General features: G+C 51.7%; 1 protein-coding gene across 2 annotated transcripts in view; it reads left to right on the plus strand.

Annotated features, from left to right (window-relative positions):
* Sdk2 (sidekick cell adhesion molecule 2) overlaps positions 1-23,554 on the plus strand; it is a 157,225-nt gene extending 133,671 nt beyond the window's left edge. For both annotated transcript variants that reach the window (XM_041635933.1, XM_041635934.1), the window contains 6 exons: positions 1,490-1,615; positions 6,131-6,295; positions 7,534-7,674; positions 7,945-8,083; positions 9,769-9,895; positions 19,289-23,554. In XM_041635933.1, coding sequence (XP_041491867.1) covers positions 1,490-1,615; positions 6,131-6,295; positions 7,534-7,674; positions 7,945-8,083; positions 9,769-9,895; positions 19,289-19,642 — 1,052 coding nt within the window. In that variant the 3' untranslated portion in view covers positions 19,643-23,554. The remainder of the gene's footprint in view (positions 1-1,489; positions 1,616-6,130; positions 6,296-7,533; positions 7,675-7,944; positions 8,084-9,768; positions 9,896-19,288) is intronic.
* The last annotated feature ends 308 nt before the right edge of the window (positions 23,555-23,862 follow it).

Consider the following 23,862-nt stretch of genomic DNA (forward strand, 5'->3'; position numbering starts at 1 on the left):
CCTCCCCTAATCACCTCTTTCACTGCCCCTGACGACCTTTGTCTTGCTCCACCTTTCACCCAGAACCCTGCAGCAGTAGGCTTTCCTCTCCACAGGCCCTGTCATGGGCTCAGGTTTTCCCATTCTGAACATGAAAACCACCTCTTAAGCAACCCTGCTGTTCCACCCCTCTCTTGAGGAAGCATCCAGCTGACCCACTTCCTTCAGAAGGCCACCAGAAGGCCACCTCCTCCTTCCCCCTCCCTGCCCCATAGCCAGAAAACCCGCGGCTACCCTTCCCTCAGCCCTGAGGGATGTCCTGTACAGAGTGAACAGCAAGGACTCTGAAGGCCACCACAACCTGAACCCCACTCTCAGGTCGTGTCTCCCCTCTGTGGGCTGCAGGCAGGATGCTCCTTAGAGAAGGAAGGGGGAAAGAAAATGAGACCCCCCCCCAAAACTGCACCTTCAGGACCAGATATAGGGGCCTGGCGATGGGATATCCAGCTGTGTGAGGAGCCTCCGGTGTCCTGTCTGAGTTGACCAGCTCTCCTGGGCCCCAGAGGGCTTCGGTGAGAGGCTGGACTCATGCTCTCGTCCCTTCGGGCAGCCAGAGGCCACTAGCCTGCACTCATGCACACAGTGTTGCCTCAACCCCTGGGACTATGAGCATACAGAAAGCACCTACTGTGTGCTATGCTCTAGGGATGGCGAGCTCCATGTCTAGTGGAAAACAGGCTTGGTGGGGATCACACGTGGCAGGAGTCACAAGGCAGGTACCAGGTTTATATTGGCACACTCCCAGGGAAGTAGTGGGGATACAGTATAGACAGATGCCTGGCCCAGTCCTGTGTCAACGCAACCTGCCTCCTGGGTCTTATTCTACCTCCCTCCTCCAGCATCTCAGTATGCTAGACATATCTTTCCCTAAGTTCTCTTCTTTAGGCTTCCTAGGGCCTGAGTCTACTCTCTTCCCACCTAACCTAACAGCACATGCACATGGGGCTAGGAGATTTCAAGTAAGAGACAGGGAAGGCATTATCCCATGCCAGGGAAGGAGATGGTGGAGGGAAATTCATCCTTGGGCATGTCCACCATCAATTCATTCGCCTCTGCTGCCCGCCATGATTCCTCCTTTCAGGATTTTCTTCCACAAGGGCCCTCGTGGATGGGTAAGCTGAGGCACCCATCACTGAAGGAGTCCATGAATGGATCACGTAATACGTTCTGGCTGGACTTCAATGCCTCAGCCCTCTGACTGATCATCACCTACACCCTACCTGGACCTGAGATTCAGAATGTGGGGTGTAGGGAAACAGGGGAGATGGTAGCCACATCCTGGCAGGCCCAGCCTGAGACACTCTTTTCAGACACAGTATTTGCGGGCTCTTGGAGATGCTGTGGCTAGAGCTGGTCTGGTTGCCCAGCCCCCTCCCACCAGCACAGGTTGTTGGAAAGGGTGGCTATAATGGCTCCACAGACGCCCTTACCCACTGTGGGGTGTTTGCAGGTGCCCCGGGACCACCAGGAGTACCAATCATCGTTCGGTACAGCTCAGCCATTGCCATCCACTGGTCCAGCGGAGACCCTGGCAAAGGACCCATCACACGCTATGTAATAGAAGCCAGGCCGTCAGGTATGCCCGCCCAAGCTAGGCTGTTCTCTCTCTGTGGCCCACTTCCTGCCTTCCTCCTGCCTTTAACCCTTGGACTTGTGTCTGTCCTCCATCTGTCAAAGCACGTGCGTTATTGCAAGTGAAATTTAGCACCTTGTACAGACCAGTTAAGGTTGAAGATCATTCAAGAAGCCAGAGGAGAGGCTGGGGAAATGGTTTAATCAGTCAGGTGTGCGGACAACGAGGATCTGCATTCAGATCCCCAATGCCCACGTAAAAAAGCCATACATGGTGGTGCCCACCTATAATTCCAGCACTGGTCCGATGAAAATGAGAGGACCCCCTAGAGTCTGTTTGTCAGAACGGGCGGACTCTCGATTGTCTTCACTCTGTCTCAAAAAGCTACAGTAGAGAGCAATTAACAAAGACACTCAACACCCACCTCCGACCTCTGCACAGAAGTACACACGCACATGCACACACATGCACACACAGACACAGGAAAGCAAGGGTTTGGCTTATGGTTAAATACCCATGTCCTACTTGTGACTAGCTCTTGTTGTCCTACCAACGTCTCCTGTCAAGCCTGAAATCCAATCACAAAAACTTTCAAAGCCTTCAGGACAAGAGCGGCTGATAAGTCACTCCTGAGGGGGACTGTTTTCCGCTCTTGTTTCACCCTCGCCCGTCCCTGCACCTGCTTCCCAGGCTCCAGCTCCCTCTGTTGCTAGGTTTCCAAGCTAATCAGGGTGGCCCAAGTCAGCCAAGAGCTGCAGGCTTGCTCTTTGTATTCAGAGGATGAGGATCTGTGCCTAGGCGATAGAAGAAAGATAAGTCTTTGTTGCCCAAATGAGAATTATAGTCAGAGGCAGAGGAACCTATCGGTAGTTGACTGCGTGCAGGCATGCATACGTGCGTGTGTGCGTGTGTTAGCGCGTGTGTGATGTTGGTACAAATGTGCATGCATGAGGAGATTGAGGTGAGCCTCAGGTGTAATTCCTCAGGTGCTATTCATCTTGTTTTACAAGGCAGGGCCTCTTCACTGGCCTGGAACTCACCCAATTAAGCTAAGGCTGGCTGCTCAGCAAGCCCCAGAGATGCTCCTGTCTCTGCCATGAGGTCGCAGATGCTTACCACTGTACCCATGTCCCACTTTTAAAAAAACAAAACAAAACAAAACCTGGATTCTAGGGATCGAACTCCGATCTTTATTTATGCTTGCAGGGCAAGCAGTTTGCTGGCTGAGCTGTCTCCCCATCATACTTATGGACAATTAAACCATCCCCACCACAGGCTTTCTATTCCTCAGGGTAGTTTGGTGCTCATCACCCCAATAACGAAGAGTAAATTACTCTGGGAGGTCCTGGAAGCCACCACACACACACACACACACACACACACACACACACACACCATTGCCCTTATCTTACACTAACCAGAGTAGCTAAGCATCTAAAGACCTCAGATCCACCGTATCACCCACGCCACAGGTGGCACTGGCTCTCCCCCAACTCCAGATGGTCCCTCCCTGGACCTCCAGCACCGGCTGTTGCGTTGGCCCAGAGGCCTCCACGTGCATCTACCCACCAAGGCCTGTGCCTGCTTATTCTGCCCAAGCGGGCCCACCTGGTGCCAGGCTGTGGCATGTTGGCCCTGGAGCTCAGCTTGTTGATTTTCCAGTATTCCCTGGGAGGCCCAGCATGAACCACTGCCCTTCCAAGCTTGGGGGCTGTGACTTGGTGCACACCGGTGGAATGGAGGCTAGACTGAGCCAGCACTCAGTGGCATGCCAAGAAGGGCCAAAGTCAGCAGCTCCAGAGAGGGGAGGATGATTGGAAAGTGTGGAAGGGAGCCAGCAGGATGCTAGAACAACCCCTAAAACTGTTGGAAAGTGAGCTGCTTTTCAGAGATGGGTATCCCCCCCTGAGCTGTCTGCCCCTTTTATCCTCCCTCCATGCTAACAAGTTGAAATAGCTCTGGAGGCAGCAAAATACCCCTGCACTGCTGTGGGGGTTTTTGTTGTTGTTTCTGTCTAGAGACAGGATTTCTCTGTGTAGCCTTTGCAGTCTTGGAACTCGCTTTGTAGACCAGGCTGGCCTCAGACTCACAGAGATCCACCTGCCTCTGCCTCCCAAGTGCTGCTATTAAAGGCGTGCACCACCATGCCAGGCTGCTGCGCTTCTTTCTACACAGACTAAACTAAACATACTAATTGCTTCAAGCCAGAGAGCTGCCAGGCAAAACAGAGCTAGGGGGGGATTTACTTGGGGACTGACAGGCCTGTGTACTGCCCCCCACCAACACACACACATCTGCTGACTAGAGGACTAGAGGCCACTGAGGGACATTCCAGCAGCTTCTCTCACTGCCCAGACCCCATTTTTTTGTGTTTGTGTGTTGCGGGGGGGGGTTAATTAGGGGGGGTACAAACAGCAGGCAGGAGGCTCAGCTTTTAGAAGGCAGCACCTATTAGCAAACACCAGTTACACCCAGCACTTTCCTGGCCACCAGGAGGAAATTCAGTGCCAGGCTGAGTCAGGTAACTCAGTAGAAAATGCCAGGCTGTGGGCTACCCACAGTGGTGTGACCTTGGGAAGGTGAGCTAAGCTCTCCGAGCCTTGGTTCTCACATCTCTCAAACGGGAATAGCAGTTCCTACCTCCTGCCATTGCTGTGGACTTGAAAATTTAAAACTCACACCACCACCACCAGTTGGGTTGCCTTACACAGGAGCGTCAGCTTGAGGGCATGGGACATCTTCATAGCTTACAGTAGTTACATGAGGAGCTGAACCCCAATACATCTCAGGGAATGAAATGTTGAACTATGCACTGAGTTACTGATAATACTATGACAAACCCTGGGGAAAGTCTGCAGTCCTTGGTTTAACACACACTGGGAAAGTGTCTGAGCTAAGTGCCAGTTTATAAAGAAACAAAGACAAGCCGGGCATGATCCTGCCCTTGAGAATTTCACAGCCTGGGAGATTAAACAAAAAGACACAAGAGAGGAGACCAAGGCAGGGGGAATGTAAGTGCCAGGTCTGCTTGGGCTACAAAATGAGACCCATTAAAATTAAAATAGTGTAGGTAATACCCAAGTAGATACTCAAAAGTACCAATGATGGGGTGAGGAACATGGCCCAGTAGGCCAAGTGCTTGCTGGCCATGGATCCCTGGCACCCATGGAGAAACTGAGGTTGAATCTGGGACCCTGGTACTGGGAGATGGAGGCAAGCAGGGATCCCCATAGTCCATAACCAGCCAGTCTAGCCAATTGCTGAGTTCAAGATTTGATAACAGGGCTGGAGAGATGGCTCAGAGGTTAAGAGCACTGGCTGCTCTTCCAAAGGTCCTGAGTTCAATTCTCAGCAACCACATGGTGGCTCACAACCATCTGTACTGAGATCTGGCGCCCTGCTCTGGCGTGCGGGCACACATCGAGGCAGAATGTTGTATACATAATAAATAAATAAATCTTTAAAAAAATATTTGATAACAGGTGCTGTCTCAAAAGAAAAGGTGGAGAGTGATAGAAAGGAGCCCAGACATGGTTTCACATGTTCAGGCACACAAACACACACACACACACACACATATTATTTGGGTGGACCCACATCTAAACATAAATTTCCTTATGAGATATACTTTGTACACTTAGCCTAAAATTAATTTTATACACTATTTTAATACTTTGTGAAGTAAAGTTTTATCGTGTGTGGTCTTTCCACTTGATGTGTTACAGGTCTCAAAATGTTTCTGTCTGGGAACATTTGGGATTTTATTTTTATTCTTTTAGGTCTCACTGTACAGCCCAGACTGGCCTCAAACTTGGAGTCCTCTTTTTCCTTGACCTCCAGACTGCTAAGATCATAGGCATGTCGCTTTTAGAGTTTAGCTTCTCAGATTAGGGTGCTCAGGCTGTATTGCTTTGATTGTTGGAGAATTTATTGCACGATGTTTTTTTTTTTACATGCTTTCAAATGTTTTAGTTTTAAAGAAAAGATTAAGAGACACCCCCTCCCAACATCCACAAGACTTCCTAAGAGTCAGGCTCAGGCACAGTGTTGAGGCACTGCCCAGATGGGACCCACCTTCAGGGAGGCTCAGGCACAGTGTTGAGGCACTGCCCAGATGGGACCCACCTTCAGGGAGGCTCAGGCACAGTGTTGAGGCACTGCCCAGATGGGACCCACCTTCAGGGAGGCTCAGGCACAGTGTTGAGGCACTGCCCAGATGGGACCCACCTTCAGGGAGGCTCAGGCACAGTGTTGAGGCACTGCCCAGATGGGACCCACCTTCAGGGAGGCTCAGGCACAGTGTTGAGGCACTGCCCAGATGGGACCCACCTTCAGGGAGGCTCAGGCACAGTGTTGAGGCACTGCCCAGATGGGACCCACCTTCAGGGAGGCTCAGGCACAGTGTTGAGGCACTGCCCAGATGGGACCCACCTTCAGGGAGGTACAGCAAGAACCAGATGAGGCGGGAGAATCTGAGGCTCCGCCACCTCACGGTGCCTCCTCTCTGTGCTCCTGCAGATGAGGGGCTCTGGGACATCCTCATCAAGGACATCCCCAAGGAGGTCACTTCCTACACCTTCAGCATGGACATCCTGAAGCCAGGCGTGAGCTATGACTTCCGGGTCATCGCGGTCAATGACTATGGCTTTGGCACCCCCAGCAGCCCCTCTCAGTCTGTGCCAGGTACCAGCCTTTAGCGTGACAGATCAGAGTCCTTGAAGAGCCTGATGACATGCTTGGCGGTGGTGGCGGGGGAGTGGGGGGGGGGGGGGGACAGACATCGGGCAAGCGGAAGCATCAAGGTTGTCATCCAAATGGACTGTCTGTCTGTCCCTCAGTCCCTCTAACTGTGAACTCTGGGTCCCAAGCCTGATGTAGCTTAGAGTTCTGAGGGAACGTGGAGGCCATGGAATAGTCAAGTCATAAACTTTGTTTCCATGGAAGCCATTTCCACCCCACTCCCAAAAGACAGCCCCAGGCGGGCCATGGGCTAATCCTGGTGCCATCTGAGACCTCGCTGAGTGGCACCCAGGTGGGCCATGTTCACTGTCTCCCTTCCCCTTTTCTTTCATTCCTCTCACCTAGTTCAGCTCTGGGTCCATACAGGACACTAGGCCTACACCTATGACCCTGGTCACTCACTGACCACTGGAATATGAAGGTAGAAATTCAACTCATATTGTGCCTCTGCTCTCTGGTGGGGCATTAGCAACCCAGCTCCTCTTTTCACCCACATACTTTCTCCTATGCTCAGATGACAGCACGAAACTATAGAAAACAAAGAGTCTAAGACAAGAATAGAAGAACCATCTCTTCATTGGAAGTGATATGGATTAGGAGTTTCTGGGTACAGGAAGCAAATTACTAGGGGGCTTTGGTAGAAAGGGAGCCCTACCTGGCAGGGGCATTTAAAAAAAAAAAAAACACATGTGATCTCTCTCCCAACTTCCCTGGCTTTCTGTCATCAGTTTAAAAGAAAAAAGAAAAAAAGGGAAGGAAAGGAAGAAAAACTACAATTTTGAGAGTAGTTCTCCCAGACTTCCTAAATGCCAGAAAAGCATCCTTTCCCACACAGAGTCTGTCTATCAAAGTCTTTTGCCCAAGGCAAGAGAGTGAAAAACAAAAGCAGCTAACATACTGCTATTTTTTCTTCCTGATCCCCTGACAGACATCACTAATCAATCCCAGCACTATTCCTTAATAAATCCAGGGGATTCTTAATCAATTAAACCATAAAACTCTGCTCGAAACAGTCCTTCAGGCAATACTTTGCCTACAGATCAAAGCTGGATTGAGTGCACAGGCCCCATCTACCCATAACACCCTTGAACAGTTGATGGAACCCCAAATGGAACAGGAAAGTCTGTGGCAGGGGGATATGGAGTACCCTGGGCCTGACACTGTCCCCTGCCCCACTGCAGCCCAGAAAGCCAGCCCCTTCTATGAGGAATGGTGGTTCTTGGTCGTCATAGCCCTAGTGGGCCTCATCTTCATCCTGCTTCTGGTCTTTGTACTCATCATCCGAGGTCAGAGCAAGAAGTACTCCAAGAAGACAGACTCAGGTGAGCCAGCCTGCACCCCCTAATGGCAGACTTGACTCTTGAGGGTCTCCTTCCCATTGGTGGGGGGGGGGAGGTAGGTCTCTTTCCTGGCGATGCATCTTCTCAGGTGGAACAGCCAGGAATTCCTCCACACAACCTCCAGCTCTAATCTGGGTCTTGATGCTAACAAGCGTGAAAAAGGAGCATGCGGGCTAAGTGAGAGAATGGAGCTGGAAAGGAATGGCCATGTTGTCTGATGGGTACCAATCCCCACCACCACCCCATCCTTAGGAGGCAATACCAAGTCAGGAGCCCTTGGCCATGGGGAGATGCTGAGCTTGGATGAAAGCAGTTTTCCCGCTCTGGAGCTCAACAACCGGCGGCTGTCCGTAAAGAACTCTTTCTGCAGGAAGAATGGCTTGTATACCAGGTACTGTCGTCTGTCTGTGCATGTGGGGGCAGAGGACAGAGGCTTGAGGGCCTCTTGTGCCTGCTGGGGAGGAGCATGGAACATGCAATGCCCGCTTGGCCTTCCAGGTCCAGGGAAATAGCATCCAAGCTTCAGGGCTGCCAATGGCCAGCAGAAGGTCATGAAGGACCCCAGCAGCACCCCCAGGGGTCTGTGTTAGTCCCACCAAACCTAGCCACAGCTTAGGGAATGTTAGAAAATCCATGAGGAGGTGGGTGGGTACTAACAGTTCTGCTGATGACTGCAGAATGCTGAAACATACAGCCTTGTGGAAGCCAGCTTACAATTGTTTGGAGTCAGTTGCACTAGTATCTGGCCTTAGAGATGGCCGTATACCCCAGAGAAGAGCTGGACCCAGCTGAAGCACCCAGTGGGAGGTACCAGGAACTGGTCCATTGTTGCTTATGCCCTCCTTGGCAAGGGAAGAGTAAAACCTTCTTCCCCGAGCTTGACTTACTTCTGTTTGAGGGTGTCCTCCTGCCACCGTCTTTCAGCCTCTGGAAACAGCCTGGAAAAGCCTTTAGGTATAGCTCATCTGGCAGAGAACTCGCCTGCCATGCATGAAGCCCTGGCTTTGATCCCTAACACTGGAAACTAGGTGTGCTGGCCCATACCTGTGATCCTGGCAGGTATTTGGGAGGCAGAGCCACAAGGATCAGAACTTGAAGGGCATCCCTAAATTTCATAAAGTTTGAGGCCAGCTTGCATTGCATGTGACCCTTTCTCAAAAGCCCAAAACAATGAAAAAAGTAGAGGCTCTTGGTGGGAGCCAACTCCCACTCCTGACTTCTTCATGACTCCAGTCTCTCCTGATCTTGCTTCCCTGGAGCCCTCAGGCTGCCCCTTTGCAAGGGCAGGGAATGCTCCTGGGACCCGCCTGCTCCTCCTCTGATAGGATCCAGGCAGTTGTTTGCTTCCAGAAGCTCAAAGGAGGTTGGGGCCACAGCCAGAGGGACTCCTGTTTCCAGCCTCAGCCATATTGACATTCACGGCTCACTGGAGGCAGCGGGCTGCGAGAGGCGGGGCAGCTTCTTGAGGGAATTTCACAAAGTGTCTTTCTGTCTCCCCTTGAAGGGGTAAGCCAAGGGGGCGGAGGGGAAGGCTGAGGGCGAGCGGGCAGGCTCTCATCCCTCGCCAATCCAGCCTTCCAAAGAAAGAGGCATTTGAAGCTGTGGTTAAACTCACCCAAGGCCAGCATGGCTACCACAGCCCCACTGAGCAAGATCCTGAGCCTGCCACAGGGAACAAGGGGGCATTTTACCCACGGCCACACCTCCCCTTGTCTCCTTGACTCTCCTACTCATAGGACACACACATAGAGGTTCACATGTTCCTGTGCCCCCATGGGAATGAGAAAAATTTTGTTTTCAACAAACCAGACCCAAACTGAACCTGAACTGCTCTCACAGTGATGCTGTGTGTGCCTGGGCACACAGACAGACATACTGTTTGCCCTGTGTGGTCAAGAACATAAGTATGGCATCCTTTTCTCTCCCTCCTCTTCCTCCAAGCCTCTCTCTGTAGGGCCTGGGCTGACACAGTGTGGCCACAGGGAGGAAGAACCCAGGACAGAGGGGCTTGTATAGCCTGTGTTCCTCCAGACCTATCTGAGGCCACCTCTCTGCCTCATTCCCTTCTCTCCCTAGGTCCCCTCCCAGGCCCAGTCCAGGCAGCTTACACTATTCTGATGAAGATGTCACCAAGTACAATGACCTCATTCCAGCCGAGAGCAGCAGCCTGACAGAGAAACCCTCGGAAATCTCAGACTCCCAGGTGAGGGGCACAAGGGTTCAGTCAGTGACCGGACAGGTAGTGTGGCTGCTACCAATGGGGATGAAGGGATGAACAGTGTCTCATCACACAGCCAACCTTCCTCCGTCCCTCCTTCCCTCCCTCTTCCTCCCCCTCCTTCCCTCTCTCCTCCGCTCCCTTTCTTCTTTGGCTGGTGCTATAAAGACCAAAGGGCCTGGAGAAGCTCTCCAGAAGTCATTCATAGGTCAATCACCACCACTTCCTGCCCTGCTCAGAGTTTACCTCAGCGTGGTCACCTGAGACCTGAGAGCCTGGTCTCCCACACTCGCCAAACTCCCTCCCCCGCCCCCCCCCCTCGTATCCTGGGTTCTCAGTAACTCTGACTCATGAGGAACCTTGGTACCGAAGATAAAGAGTTAACTAAAGGAGTGCAGTGTTGGGGAGGGCTAGGGCCAGGCAATGGTGGAGCAGGCCTTTAATCCCAGCACCAGAGGGATCTCAGTGAGTTCGAGGGCAGCCTAGTGTAGAAAGCGAATTCCAGGGCAGCCAGGACTGTTGCACAGAGAAACCCTGTCTCAAAGAAACCCTGTCTCAAAGAACAAAACAAAACAAAAAAAGGAGGAGGGGGAGGGGCTAGGCATGTTGTTCATTGGATAAGAGTACTTACCTAGCATGCTAAAAGGTCTCCCAATCTGTCCAGCGAGACATCTAAAGGAACCAGACATTTATTTCCACTCCCTCTAGGTCATGTTTACAAATAACTTGTAGAGTTTCTAAAAAAAAAACCCAGGAAGAGGAAATATAATCAAGCCCACCGTTAAAGAACATGCAAAACATGTTCTAGGCACTAACGCTATTCCCACACCCTCAACACTGCTACCCCCCTCACACCCTCCCACCTCTCCACAGAGCTTTGCTTGTACATTTGAATGATAGTCCCATCTTTCCAGAGGGCTGCAGTGGGGATATGTTCATTCGAAAGGTAGCCCTGGGCTGTAATATGATGCCTAAACCTGCAAGGAGTCCACTCTGTCTCTTAGCACCCCGTGTCTGGGACGGTCCTTAGTAACCCTTCACCCTCACAAGGCGGGTAGCATGGTACGCTGAGCAAGATGAAGTTGAGCCGTGCAGCTCCTCACAGGCTCAGGAAAAGGCACAAAGTGGGAATCAGGTCTTTCAGGTTTTCACGGTGTTCTTGAAAACCAAGCATTTGGCTTTAGCACCACTGTAGAGAACCCAGGTTCCAGGAGGCTGTGCTAGAACCCTGGCATCTCAGGGACAGGAGTGCCTGGGAAGACACCGAGACCATGGTGTAAGAGAACACCTACCCCGTGTGTAGCTTTGCATCCCTTAAGATATAAACTATTTGCCTGGCTGCTGGTAAATAGCCAGATCCCCAGGTTCTTAAGTGTCATCAAAGGGACCCTAGGCAAGCAGCTTTGCTGCTCTGTAATTACCAGGAACACGGGACCCTGACTCATCTGGGTGGCTTTCTTCTATACTTCTAGGATTGGCAGCCATGGGAACTGTGTTTCTGCATTATCCCGGGGCTTAGAGCAGCTCCAGCAGAATCATAGAGGGTGGGGCTGTCTCTGATTTCTCTCAGATTTTCCTGCCTCTCTGGTCCTGGGAATGGAACTTAGGGTCCCCCAGATGCTAGATTTTTACCCCTGAACCACATCACTGGCCTCTGCCTCGTTTCTTGAAACTACTCTCAGGACATGGAGGTGATGGAGACATGGCTGTGACCGCCAGGTGCTCCTTCGGATCTGCAGGGTTTAGACCTGGATGTACAGTAGCTGACCTTATCCCTCTGACACCCTTGTTACACACATCTGGGAACCCTCCCTCCGAGAGCTCTCTGGGTGATCAGTCAGGGTCTAGAGTGTAGCATATCCACCCCCAATGATAGTCCTGGGTAGATGACAGATGCGGGTCCCTGATGATCAGCAACCACTCCCCCTCAGTGTCATTGGCTTTTAGAGAATCACTCCCTCTTTGAGCTGTCCCCTCCCCCAGGTCTCCTATGTATGAGCCTGTATGGCCAGCCTGGCTTATACTGTGAGTCCCGTTCTCCACAACTGGTGTGAATGCATCCCGCCTCTCTCCTGTGAGACAGTCATAAACAAAGCATCAATTTGATTGAAAAATAAACATATATGATGAGATGCAGTGTAAGAGAGGCCGCCAAGCATGATGTGGGTGGAGGGTGAGAGGAAGAGACTGACTTTTCCCAAGGACCCAGGGCCGTGCCTCTAGAGATGCTAGCGAAAAGAGCCCCGAGCACAGTTAAGGCTTGCACAAAGAGATTTGCCTGTGGCGTGTTTGATGGGCTGTCTCAAAATGCAGCCATGGCTGCATTCCAACTCCATTTTCAAAATAACAGTAGTAAAAAAGCAGCGTATTTAGCACACAAACACGTGCCAGTGGAAAAGAAACGCCGAGCCCACCGCGTGTGCCTTCTGATTTTGAGCTCCAGCTCCTAGCAGTTTCATGGTCGGGCGGCTTCAAGCTCGTTTGAAAAGAATTAAACCTATGTGGAAAAGTATAAAGAAAATGTGTTGGACCAATCATATCATATATGACATTTATTGAGTGTGTGGAACACTTACTGGTTGTCAGGATGGGCTCCAAGAATTGGGAGTGAATGATACTGCTTGGTCCTCAGAGTCCCTAGAAGGTACTGGTGGCATTATGACCACTTCTAGACTAATACAATAATTGAAAGAGTGAGTGGGTGTGGGGGTATCACACATATATAACCCCCCAACAAATTCAGAGCCCCCAACTCCCTTTTATACCTTCCCTAGTTTAACTTGACGTAGGTCAGGCACATTGAGGAACTCGGTGCAGACTCAGAGTCTTTGTGACGTCCTGTTACGGTCTGGAAGGCTACCTGTGCATAAGTAACCACGTGTTTCAATTCCCACCCACCCATCACGGGACCAGAATGACTGACTGTAGGAAGAAAGGGATGTCCAAACTTCTCTCTGCTTCCTGTAAGGTTTGAGGAAGTTGAAGCAAGGAAAAGAGACCTGGGGGAAAGGTCACTGCCCAAAGGCATGCAGGAGAGGGATGCAGGGGGTGGGGACAGGGGTCCCAGAAGAAGCTGGCATTCAGTCTGGTATGTACAGGTCTGGGCCAGGCGCAGAAGGAGCCATGTGGGTCTGAGTCAGGTACGAGGTCCCCTTCCTGCATGGCCTCTGCTTGCAGCAAATGTCCAGGATGCTTCTGTCCAGTTTTGTTTAGGGTCAGCTAAGGCTTTGTCTGTCTCTCATTCTCCTTAGCCCAAAAAGAAAGGTCTCTAGGGCAGAAAAGCTTGCCATGGCTTTTCCATGCTAAGCCCCCTGCCTTATGCATCTCATTTAGCATCCAACAGCCCCACCGTGGTAGTGGGTTGGTTTCCCACATAGCACTTGGGAATGCAGAGACTTGAGATAAAGATGTCAAGCATCTAGCTCCTGGTCACAGAGCTCAGGAGAACAGGTCACTGAGACTCCATCTACATCCTGCCGACCCTGAGGACAACATCCACCCCAGACCTATCTCAGGAAGCTCCCTCAAGGCCACTGACCACAGACATCCCTGACAGCTAGGCATCGTAGGCCATCACTTTACCTGCAAGGGCACAGGTTGGGAATTCACATTGACATTGTCTAAGCTGATATTTTTCAAGCTGTTTTCCCTCGGGGAACCCAGAGCTCTGACAAATGATCCATCCCTCAAGGGGACATCAGTGGAGTCCTCTGACGATTCTCAGGAGCCCCTTTAGCATGACGTCACCCTAGCCCTGCAGAAGGCAGCAACTCTGCCTCTGAGGTCAGCACATCCAAGGGGCAGGGGCAGAGCACTGTGCCCAGAATGTGGTCAGGTTGGACAGAGCCCCTGGGACCCCAGATGAGGGAGGGAGTCACTTCCAGTCTCTTAGTCTCTGAAGGACCTACTTGTGTCCTCAAAATACACTGCGCGCGCGCGCCTGGTCTCAGATCTCAAACATGTCTCAAAGCCCTGGGTCATTTCTCATCCTACACCTTTGGAGATGAGCAGAGAAGCAAGGGGCTTTGTCTCCTCTTTTGGGTTTCAGCTTTTTCTCTGGGGTTGGTTTTCCATCTGGGTCCCTCCCCCACTCCTATCCCCCAGCCTGGCATCTGCCCTCCTTCTCATGAGACCCGGGAATAGCTGATTGAATGGCTCTGAAGAGCTGTTAAGAGGCCAGGGAACTGAAGCAGTCGCTTGATGGCCTGACAGGCCAGGCCCTGAAAGCCCCTTTGTGCTTGCCCGCTCCTGGGAAGCTGCATTCAGTTCCTGAGAGAGAGCAGAAAGCTGTCATTGGGGCCCCTGGTCCCCGCGCTCCTTCTTTTCACCCCCCGCCCCCACCCTGAGAAGAAACAGATGTTCAGGGAGGTGGAGGCGGGAACTGCTCTGTTTGTCTGAGGCAAAGACCACCCCCCTTCCTCCTTGGCCTTGGGGAGCTGGGGGAGGGGCTGGCCAACAGCTCCGACCCCACCTCCTGGGCACCCTCTCTTCTAGCCTTCCCATCTGTCAGGGCTGCTGTCCCAGAGGGCCAGGCATCCAGTAGGTGCTCAACAGAGAGCCTCCGCTGGTCTGTGGTATGAGGTGATGTCGATGAATGGGCTTTCAGATTTGGCCCCAGAAAAGCCAGAGAGGACCCACCCCATCCCCAAACCAGGCCCACCTACTGTGGGTTAGCAGGGGCTGGGTGGCTGCCCCGTTCTGGTGACATCACTGAAGCAGCCTCCAATCCCTGGCTGCTCCTGATCTCTCCGTAGGGGGCTCTGAGTCCTCCCATTGAAGCGCCGGCCCTGCCCCAGTCTTTCTCCCCAATAATACCATTTACTTTATTTTACCCTTGCCTGCTTTGACTCCTTTTGACTGATTAGCCGCAAGTTACCATTTTACAGACCAGTCCCCCAAGCTGAAAACCTGAGTGACAGCTACAGACATGCTAGCTAGGGCCAGGACACCACCTCTCACCCCAGAGGCTCAGGCATTGTAGGAGTGGCACACACTGATCTGGGGCTTTTCCTCAATGACTGGACTACAGCATCACTCTATCCCACTCGAATCCCCAAGACTGCAGCCCCTGCAGAAGGCAGCAACTCGGCCTCAAAGGCCAGCACATTCAAGGGGCAGGGGCAGAGCACTGTGCCCAGAATGTGGTCAGGTAGGATGGAGCCTCTGGTAGCCCAGATGAGGGAGGGGATCACTTCCAGTCTCTTAGTCTCTGAAGAACCCACCTCTTTCCTCAAAACACACACACACACACACACACACACACACACACACACAAATGTATGGATTGGGCCTTCTAGAGGAGAGATACCCTACCCACCCACCACGCCCACCCCACCCCCACCATCACCCCCAGCCTCCCGCCTCCGGGCATTAATAGCCTGGCCTCAGCATATGGAACCCTCCTGTCTATATGTCTTTTGTTCTGGGTAGGCAGCTGGGCAGACACACACACACACACACACTCACACGCACGCACTCACGGCTCACATTGTGCTGCTTTGAATCCATGGAGAATTGACTGAGGGCCTGTCCATTGTAGGCTCTACCTTCCTGGGGAAGATGGCTACTGAAGGGGGCTAACGGGAGAGGCTGTGGCTGCAGGGGTTGGGTAGGAGGGGAGGGATAGCAAGGAGGGGTGAGCCTTGTAAATTAGCAGATGTCTGGGGAGCATTTGTCTCCCTGGCAGGCGGGAGGGGGCTCTCATTCCCCTCTAGGAGCTCCAGGTGGGAGTAAGAACAAGTTAAAAGCAAGTGTGGGTTTCAGAAAATCAGGGTGATCTAAGCTGAGGTCCCAGCAAAACCCTCTCTCCCTCTCTCTCTGCACTTGGTCCACTTCAGCACTCAGCAACAGCCCTTACATCACGCATGCCCATGCTTTGGAACAACAGGGCTTCAGCACACAGTCAGTACATAGTACCAGGACCTATGCATCAGCAGTACTCATTGGGCCTCAGCATCCTCGTTCCTTCACATAACATCAGTACTCACACAGAACAGACGCTTACACGGCATCAGTATCCATGCAGCATTAATACTCAATAGTAGTCACGGAATCAGTGCTCAGTCACATAGCATGAACTATCACTCAGCACCAGTACCCATGAAGCGTCAGTACTCACCCAGCACCAATGCCCTGTAGCAGTAGCACTAATGCATCAGTACTCAGCACCAGTGCCCTGCAGCAGTAGCACTAATGCATCAGTACTCAGCACCAGTGCCCTGCAGCAGTAGCACTAATGCATCAGTACTCAGCACCAGTGCCCTGCAGCAGTAGTGCTCATGCGTCATCAGTACTCAGCACCAGTGCCCTGCAGCAGTAGCACTAATGCATCAGTACTCAGCACCAGTGCCTGCAGCAGTAGTGCTCATGCGTTATCAGTACTCACCCAGCACCAATGCCCTGCAGCAGTAGCACTAATGCATCAGTACTCAGCACCAGTGCCCTGCAGCAGTAGCACTAATGCATCAGTACTCAGCACCAGTGCCTGCAGCAGTAGTGCTCATGTGTTATCAGTACTCACCCAGCACCAGTGTCCTGCAGCAGTAGCACTAATGCATCAGTACTCAGCACCAGTGCCCTGCAGCAGTAGCACTAATGCATCAGTACTCAGCACCAGTGCCTGCAGCAGTAGTGCTCATGCATTATCAGTACTCACACAGCACCAGTGCCCTGCAGCAGTAGCACTAACGCATCAGTACTCACACAGCACCAGTGCCCTGCAGCAGTAGTGCTCATGCATCAGTACTCACACAGCACCAGTGCCCTGCAGCAGTAGTGCTCATGCATCAGTACTCACACAGCACCAGTGCCCTGCAGCAGTAGCACTAGTACCCACGTAAGATCAGTACTCACAACACCAGAACCCATAGAATCAGTACTTGCACAGCATGGACATTCACATGGTGACGGTTCCCATGCAGCGTTAGTGCTCACAAACACCAATGCTACATGGTGTCCGTACTCTGGTAACATGCGCACGGAGGCAGTCTTAGGAAGAACAGAGGTGTGAACGCTCATTACAGAGATGCCAGGCCAACAGCTCCTGCCTCCCCTGGAGCACCTGCCTGAGAAGACACCATAGCTTTGCCTCTCTTTTTTTTTTTGTTTTTTCTTTTTCGAGACAGGGTTTCTCTGTGGTTTTGGAGCCTGTCCTGGAACTAGCTCTATAGACCAGGCTGGTCTCGAACTCACAGAGATCCGCTGCCTCTGCCTCCCAAGTGCTGGGATTAAAGGCATGTGCCACCACCACCCAGCTGCTTTTCCTCTCTTGAGGGTCTAGACATCACAGAAGACTTTGTCCCTAGAACGCTCCATGCGTTCCATCTCCTGTGTCTCGGGGAACAAAGCCACCTCCAGTTTCTCCACTGTCAAACAGGATGCAGTGGGTCATCCCAAACTCCCTGGTATTGGCCAAGTTGGGTTTTGTTGGCAGCACTCTCCCTGGCATGTGTGTTTTCCTTAGGTTGGCATAAGTAGTGAACTGGGCAGCTAGGGACACTGGTGGGCAGGAATGAGGAAGGCAAAGCATGCGGAGGAGCCAGGCAGGCTTGGTGGCATCCTCTAAGCTGCACGTCGCTAAGTGTGCCTTCCACCCCTTCCACCATCCGAGCTGGTCTCTTCCCCTGAGTCTCCATCTGTTGTCTTATTCCCTCTCAAAACATTGCTGGAAGCTGGGGGTGGGGGAGGAGCGGGTGATAATTTTAGTTCCACAATTGGGAGTTTACAATTCAGATTGACTTGTCTCCTGCAGAAGACGCATGTGCACAGAACTGCAGAATGTCATAGCGGAGTTAAGAATAATTGAATAGCTTATGGGGGTGGGGAGGACCTCCGAAATCATCACAGGAGAATTTGGAGCTTTTCTTGGCATTTGAAACTCTTTCTCGAGTGTTTCTGTGATTCACATACATATGAGCTTAGCAGCCCAGAGAAGTCAAAAGAGGGCAAACCCAGGTCCTCTGGAAGAGCAGGAGATGCTCTGACTGCTGAGCCATCTCTCCAGCCCATGTTGACATGATTTTCACGATGATTTCCTGACTTCAGCTTGCTTTTACCCTGAATCATGTATTCAGGGTGGGCACCTGCATTTTCACTGCCCTCGGGGGTTCCCAACTCTTAATCTAGCTCAAACTTTATCTCTTGTCACAGAGTACAGGGGTGGCCCAGGTTAGAATGTTTCTTGGGGCTGGAGAGATGACTCAGTGGTTAAGTTCTCTTTCTGAGAACCCAGGTTCAATTCCCAACACCCACACGATGGCTTTCAACTGTCCATAACTCCAATGCCCAGATTCATTGCCTCTTCTGACCTGTAGATACCAGGCACACACATGGTATACAGCCATACATCTAAGCAAAACACTCATACACATTAAACCAATCTTTTAAAAGAATTGATGGATTCTTTTGATAGGGTAGCAACTTGTCATGGATGGTCAGGATTCAGAAATGGAAACTGTCCTTAAAATCATTGTGCTAAGTCAAGGAAACCAGATGCAGCTGGGCATGACATCTGTGATTCCAGCACTCAGGAGGCTGAGGCACGAGGATTGTCAGACCCTTGAGGCCAGCCTGGGATATATAGTATGTTCCAGACCATCTTGGACAAAACAATGAGGTTGTTTCTCGAAAAATAATGAACTGAAAGAAGGCACTAGACATAAAACAGTGTGGACCCATCTGTATGGAGAATCCAGAACATGCAGGTGTTCCTGAAGAGAAGTGTGGTTGTGTTGGGGAGGTGGGGGGATAGAGAAAGAGGGCTTAATAGATCCAGGGATGTACTTTTGTGTGATCAAAATACCTGGAGCTGGATAGACCTAATGGCTCACTGTGTCACAGACTAAGCAGTGCTGAACGGTTCACTTCAAAATGGTTGACTTTATGTTAAGTGAATTTTATTTCAACTGGGAAGAATAAAGGTTAGGGTTTGAGTGCGTTGGTCCGTCTGTCTCGGTGGTGTAGGTCTGAAATCCTAGCTATCTTGAGGCTAAGCAGGAAGGATGCAAGTGAGTTAAAGGCCAGCCTAGGGAAACCCTGTGTCAAAATGAAAAACTAGAAAGGGAGATTGGGTGTGACTCGGCGGTAGAACATTTGCCTAGCATGAGCGAGGCCCTGGTTTTCAAGCCTTAGTACCACAAAGGGAAAAGATGGCCTTCTAGTCCTGGACAACACTTGATGGTAGACATCTCATACTTGCTCTCCCTGAAGGGAGAGGGAGGGGGACATGAAGGGACACTGTGGTAGCCATGGTAGCGAGGGGTTGAGATGTTCAAGATCCAAGGCCTGAAAGAGGTAGAACCAAGAATGGAGCCAGAATGCTGTGCCTTTGAGCCCTGACCTCACAAGGACGCTGACACCCCTGGTTCTCTGTCCTCCTAGGGTAGCGACAGCGAGTACGAAGTGGACACGAACCCCCAGAAAGCCCACTCCTTCGTCAACCATTACATCAGTGACCCCACCTACTACAACTCGTGGAGACGCCAACAGAAAGGCATCTCCCGGGCCCAGGCCTACAGCTATACAGAGAGTGATTCTGGCGAACCTGACCATGTCACTGTCCCCAACAGCAACAGCACCCAGCAGGGCAGCCTTTTCCGGCCCAAGGCCAGCCGGACTCCAACGCCCCAAAACCCCCCAAACCCCCCAAGTCAGCAGAGCACCCTCTACCGTCCCCCCAGCAGCCTCGCCCCTGGTTCCCGGGCACCCATAGCCGGGTTCTCATCCTTCGTTTGACATCAGAAGAGGAAATAGGATGAAAGAAACAACACCAAAATCCTCCTTTGCCACTTCTCAAAATGCCTGCCAGAAAACACACAAGAAACTCCCACCAAGACATTGGATCAACTTTTCACCTCTCGAGTTTATTTTTCCAGAGATTCCAGGGCCAGCAAAGCTGGTGTGGAGGAGGCGGGGGAAGAAACCCTTGGGACTTGGACGTGTGTGACCTGCAGCAGCTTCACATCCTTGGGGTCCATTGTGCAGTTTGGAGGGCTGGAGACCAGTCACTTTTACCGAGGACAGACGGGCTTGGGACTCTGGAGAGAGGGGGCTATAAGGCAGGTGGGGCTGAGAGATGGAGATGCAGCCAACTTTACCCTTCCCAGTGGGCTAGATCTTGTTATCCTTGCTCCTCTGCAGAAAGGATGGGTGTCCCCAGAGGTGAAGCCTGCCTGTTGTCTCCGGCTCTCCCTGGCAGGTGTCTCATGCCTTGCCAGCCTCCTGCCCGGCCTCAACACCCTCCAAGGGCTCACGGCCCTTGTTCAACTTCTCCACCAAGCATTTGGTTTATTTGGGGGGGGGGGGGGGGAGAAAAAGCAAGGGGTGAGAATCCACTTAGCAACTTCCTCATTCCTGGAGAGAAAAAAAAAGCAATTTAAAAAAATTGTGAATTCAAGGAAAGAGGGCCTGAGGGCTGGGAGAGAATCCTTACACAGCTGCATAACTGAGCCCTGCCTCCCGTCCTTTGGATTCACTTCCCTGAATGCAGATAAGGAGAGGTGACAACTGGGAATGTCCCCTAAGGTGCTGGCTCCACACTAGGGCCAAGCGTTAAGGAGGTGTCCTGCAGGAAGTCAGAGGTGCAAGGATGAAGCCTTGACTGTTTTCTTCCCTTCCACCAGCCTAACACAGAGAAAGGGAATGGGGTCAGGGTGTGGGGGCTTAGGATAGGAAGCTCAGCTCAGACCCCCAGCTGCGTAGGAAGGTTGTTCGCTCTGATATACCATCCCACACCCTCTGTATGCACACCTTCCGGCTAACCACGCACCTGCCCCCATGAGCCTGTAAGGAAAAGGGGCCAGGAATCCTTCCCAAGAGGATACCCTGGGACTTCTTCGCCCAGCATTTTCACTTCAAGATCTGTGGACCCCGTGTCTCCTCCCACAGGTGCCCAAAGGGTGGCCCAGTCCCAGGTCCTGAGGCTTTACAAAGAATCAAAGATCACTCGAACCCCTTCTAACATCTCCCAGGCTAGGTTCAGAGAAGCCAGAGCTGGGATGGACCCACGAGGGGCCAGACAAGAAGCTCTGTCCGAACTGGACACGGCAGTTGAGATGCCTGCTGGTCAGCCAGGAGAGGCGGGTCAGACAGGATCGAGGGACAAGAATAGCTGAGAGGAGGGAACGCTGTTACTCCCTGGAATGTTCTGGAAAAAAGCCGTGGGGTGGGGGTGCTGAACTTCACATCAGCTTTAAGCATCTAAAGCAAGGGTTTGGGGAGGAGGTTTTCTGATGTCCTGGGCTGGCTGAGGTCCTTGGAGACACTAACCAGCCCCTTGACTGAGGCTCAGCCTACTGCTGGGAATGCATGACTACCTCCTTCAGAGGCTCCAGTGGGGCCTGTCCAGTTCAATAAAGGACCAGCTTTGCTGGGAGTACACACTGAAGTTACTGCTGGCCCTATCAAGAGGCCCAAGTGGGGGAGCCTATGGCTTTCCTCAGGAATCCCTAATTAGTCACTGCTAGTTCTCACTGGTCAGGGAGATGTGAGTCAGAGGCCTTTGTAAAGGACACTGGCTACTGGAGGTGGGGGGCTCCTCCCTACACACCTGCCCCCTGGGATAGGTGACCCAGGAAATGTCAGAAGCCAAGTCAGCAGGCTGGTGACCCAACTGCTGTTTGCGAACAATGGCTTTTCGCAGTGACCTCTCTTAAGCAGGTCCTAAAGATCCTAAGCCAGGAAGTACAGCCTTGTTCCCCAAAGGACAACAAAGGGCCAGAGGCCTTGCCCCCCTGGGGAGTCAGGTTCCCAGGGCTACCTCGGACTTTGTCAGTCAGCTGGATCCCCACCCCTTCAGCATCTGGCATCTCCAGAGCCACACACATGCAGACGCTGCCTGAGCTCGCACTGCCACGCTTACTTTTCGTCCTTCATGACTGTTTCAAACAGCTTCATCTTCTCCCCCCTGTCTTTAGAGGCTTTAACCATTGAAGGGTGTTCCCAGTTTACATTAGGGAATTATTAGCCTAGCCCAGCCCAGTGAGGGAGCATTATAGAGGAAGCAGGAATTGGTTTTTTTTTTCTTTTTTGTTTCTTTTTTTTTAAAAAAAAATTGTGTGTGTGTGTGTGTGCATGTGTGCGTGCTTGTGTGTGTGTGGTGTTGCACATGACAGCAATTTTCCTTTGCCTTTAATGAATCACCTGGTGCACTGAGATCCCCTCCCCCTTCTGTGTGCTCATTGGAACCCTTGCTAATGTCCATGTGCACCTGCAAACGTGTGCTCATGTACAAGCATGCAAAGATATGCACAGAACATACATGGATGTGTGGTAGCAAAGGGCTTCTTGCCATGCTCTCTGATGTGCCTCATCTCCAAGAGGCACGGGTAGCCTGGGTCACTGGCATTTGGAGCATCACTGGGACCTATTGCCCAAGCAGCTGGGCGCATCACGAACTGTAAGTCCTTGATGAGCCTAGGATAAAAGTCTCCGTTCAGTCACTACCTGCCCAGGGGGATTATTGCCTCTACCGCCCCAGTCATATCTGGACACCTAGTAGGTTTCCAGCTATGGAGCTCTGGGTTGTTTTATGATATCTCCGGGCCCATGTTTACATTTCTGCTGAGCAGTGGAAGGTCCCAAGAATTCCACCCAGACATTGTGGTGGGTGCCCACCCTGTGTAAGGCGGAGCTTTCAGTTTCCTCAGCCACTAAGACCAGGGTTACTACGTTGTCTTGTGACTCAGTGAGAAACAGGTTCGCAGAAGGACATGCCGAGCTTGTCCTTTCGGTGTTGCCTCTCTCTGTGCCCTGAGGAAATCTGCAATGTATTCAGAAGCCCACGCTTAGCATGCTGGGGCTGCTCTTTCCTCTCCTGGCAGTGCCTCCTGCATTCTTGCAGGCTCTGCACCCAGATTGCCAAGACTAACCAAATAGCCGCTCTGGGTTCCAGAAGCATCTTCCTCCAGAGAGCTGCAGGGAGTTTACAAACCCACGCTGCCTCTCCCAGGCCCTCTCCACCCCAAACCCGACACTGCCATGAGTCAGAGGGAACAAGGAAACAGCCAGGCTGCCTCTCCAGCCTGTGCTCCCTGAGGCCTTCTGTCTTTGTTGTCCATGCTTACCCTGGACAGCTTTTCTAAGGGTGCCAGAATCTCGCAGTAGGCGGGCCTAGGCAGGGACTCCCCTCGCCTTCTCACACGGCACAGGGAAGGTGTCACATTGTGCAGCCAGCCAGGTGAACCATCGGCAGGGGAAGGAGGGGACCCACGAACAGCCACCACCAGCTCCTGAGTGCCTCTGTGGTCCCATACTGGGACACCAACCCTAACCAACACCTTGAGCACAGGTGCCCCACCCCCTTGGGACAGTCCCCCTGCCCCGCTTCTCTGTTTCCATAGAACCAAATCCAAAGCATTTAAATGTGTTACCTTTCTTCACCCATATAGACTCCCAAAACGAAACTCCATACAAATCTTTATTTTTTGATTTAAAAGCTATAATGAAAAATTATGGGGAGAGTATTCATTATGGCAGGTGTCTATCTGTAAGGAAAAAAAGTATATATATGTCATATAGCTTGTTAGCAAGTTTATTTTTTAAAGGAAAGGTAAGAAAGATTGATTTGAAATATATACCATGAGAAGTCCCATGTCCTGTCAAACTGTCAGTATTTTATAAATAAACTTTTTCTTTTGGAGTTGTGAAGTGGCCGTCCTTCTCCTTACTAGAAATCGTGTTCCTCAAATGTTTGCTTCTATTTCTAGCCACGTGGGGATTGTACAAAGCAAGCCAAGGGCAGGAACCACTGCCCTGTTAATTCATCAGCAGGTGGTCTCAGACCTTTAAACAGAAGATCCTGCTTTAGGCTGGGAGTGTAACCTGGTGGTAGGACTCAGTCCAGCGTGCAGGTTGAACCCAGGTTCAATCTCGGGACGAACGTGTTAAGTTTGGAGGATAAGAGCCCCTCAGATATGTGATGCAGCTGATAATCGTCAATAATGATGGCAGCAGGG

Source organism: Microtus oregoni, unplaced genomic scaffold (genome assembly GCF_018167655.1).
Source record: "Microtus oregoni isolate MIOR12 unplaced genomic scaffold, Mior012 000048F_ref0000485, whole genome shotgun sequence".
NCBI lineage: Eukaryota > Metazoa > Chordata > Mammalia > Rodentia > Cricetidae > Microtus > Microtus oregoni.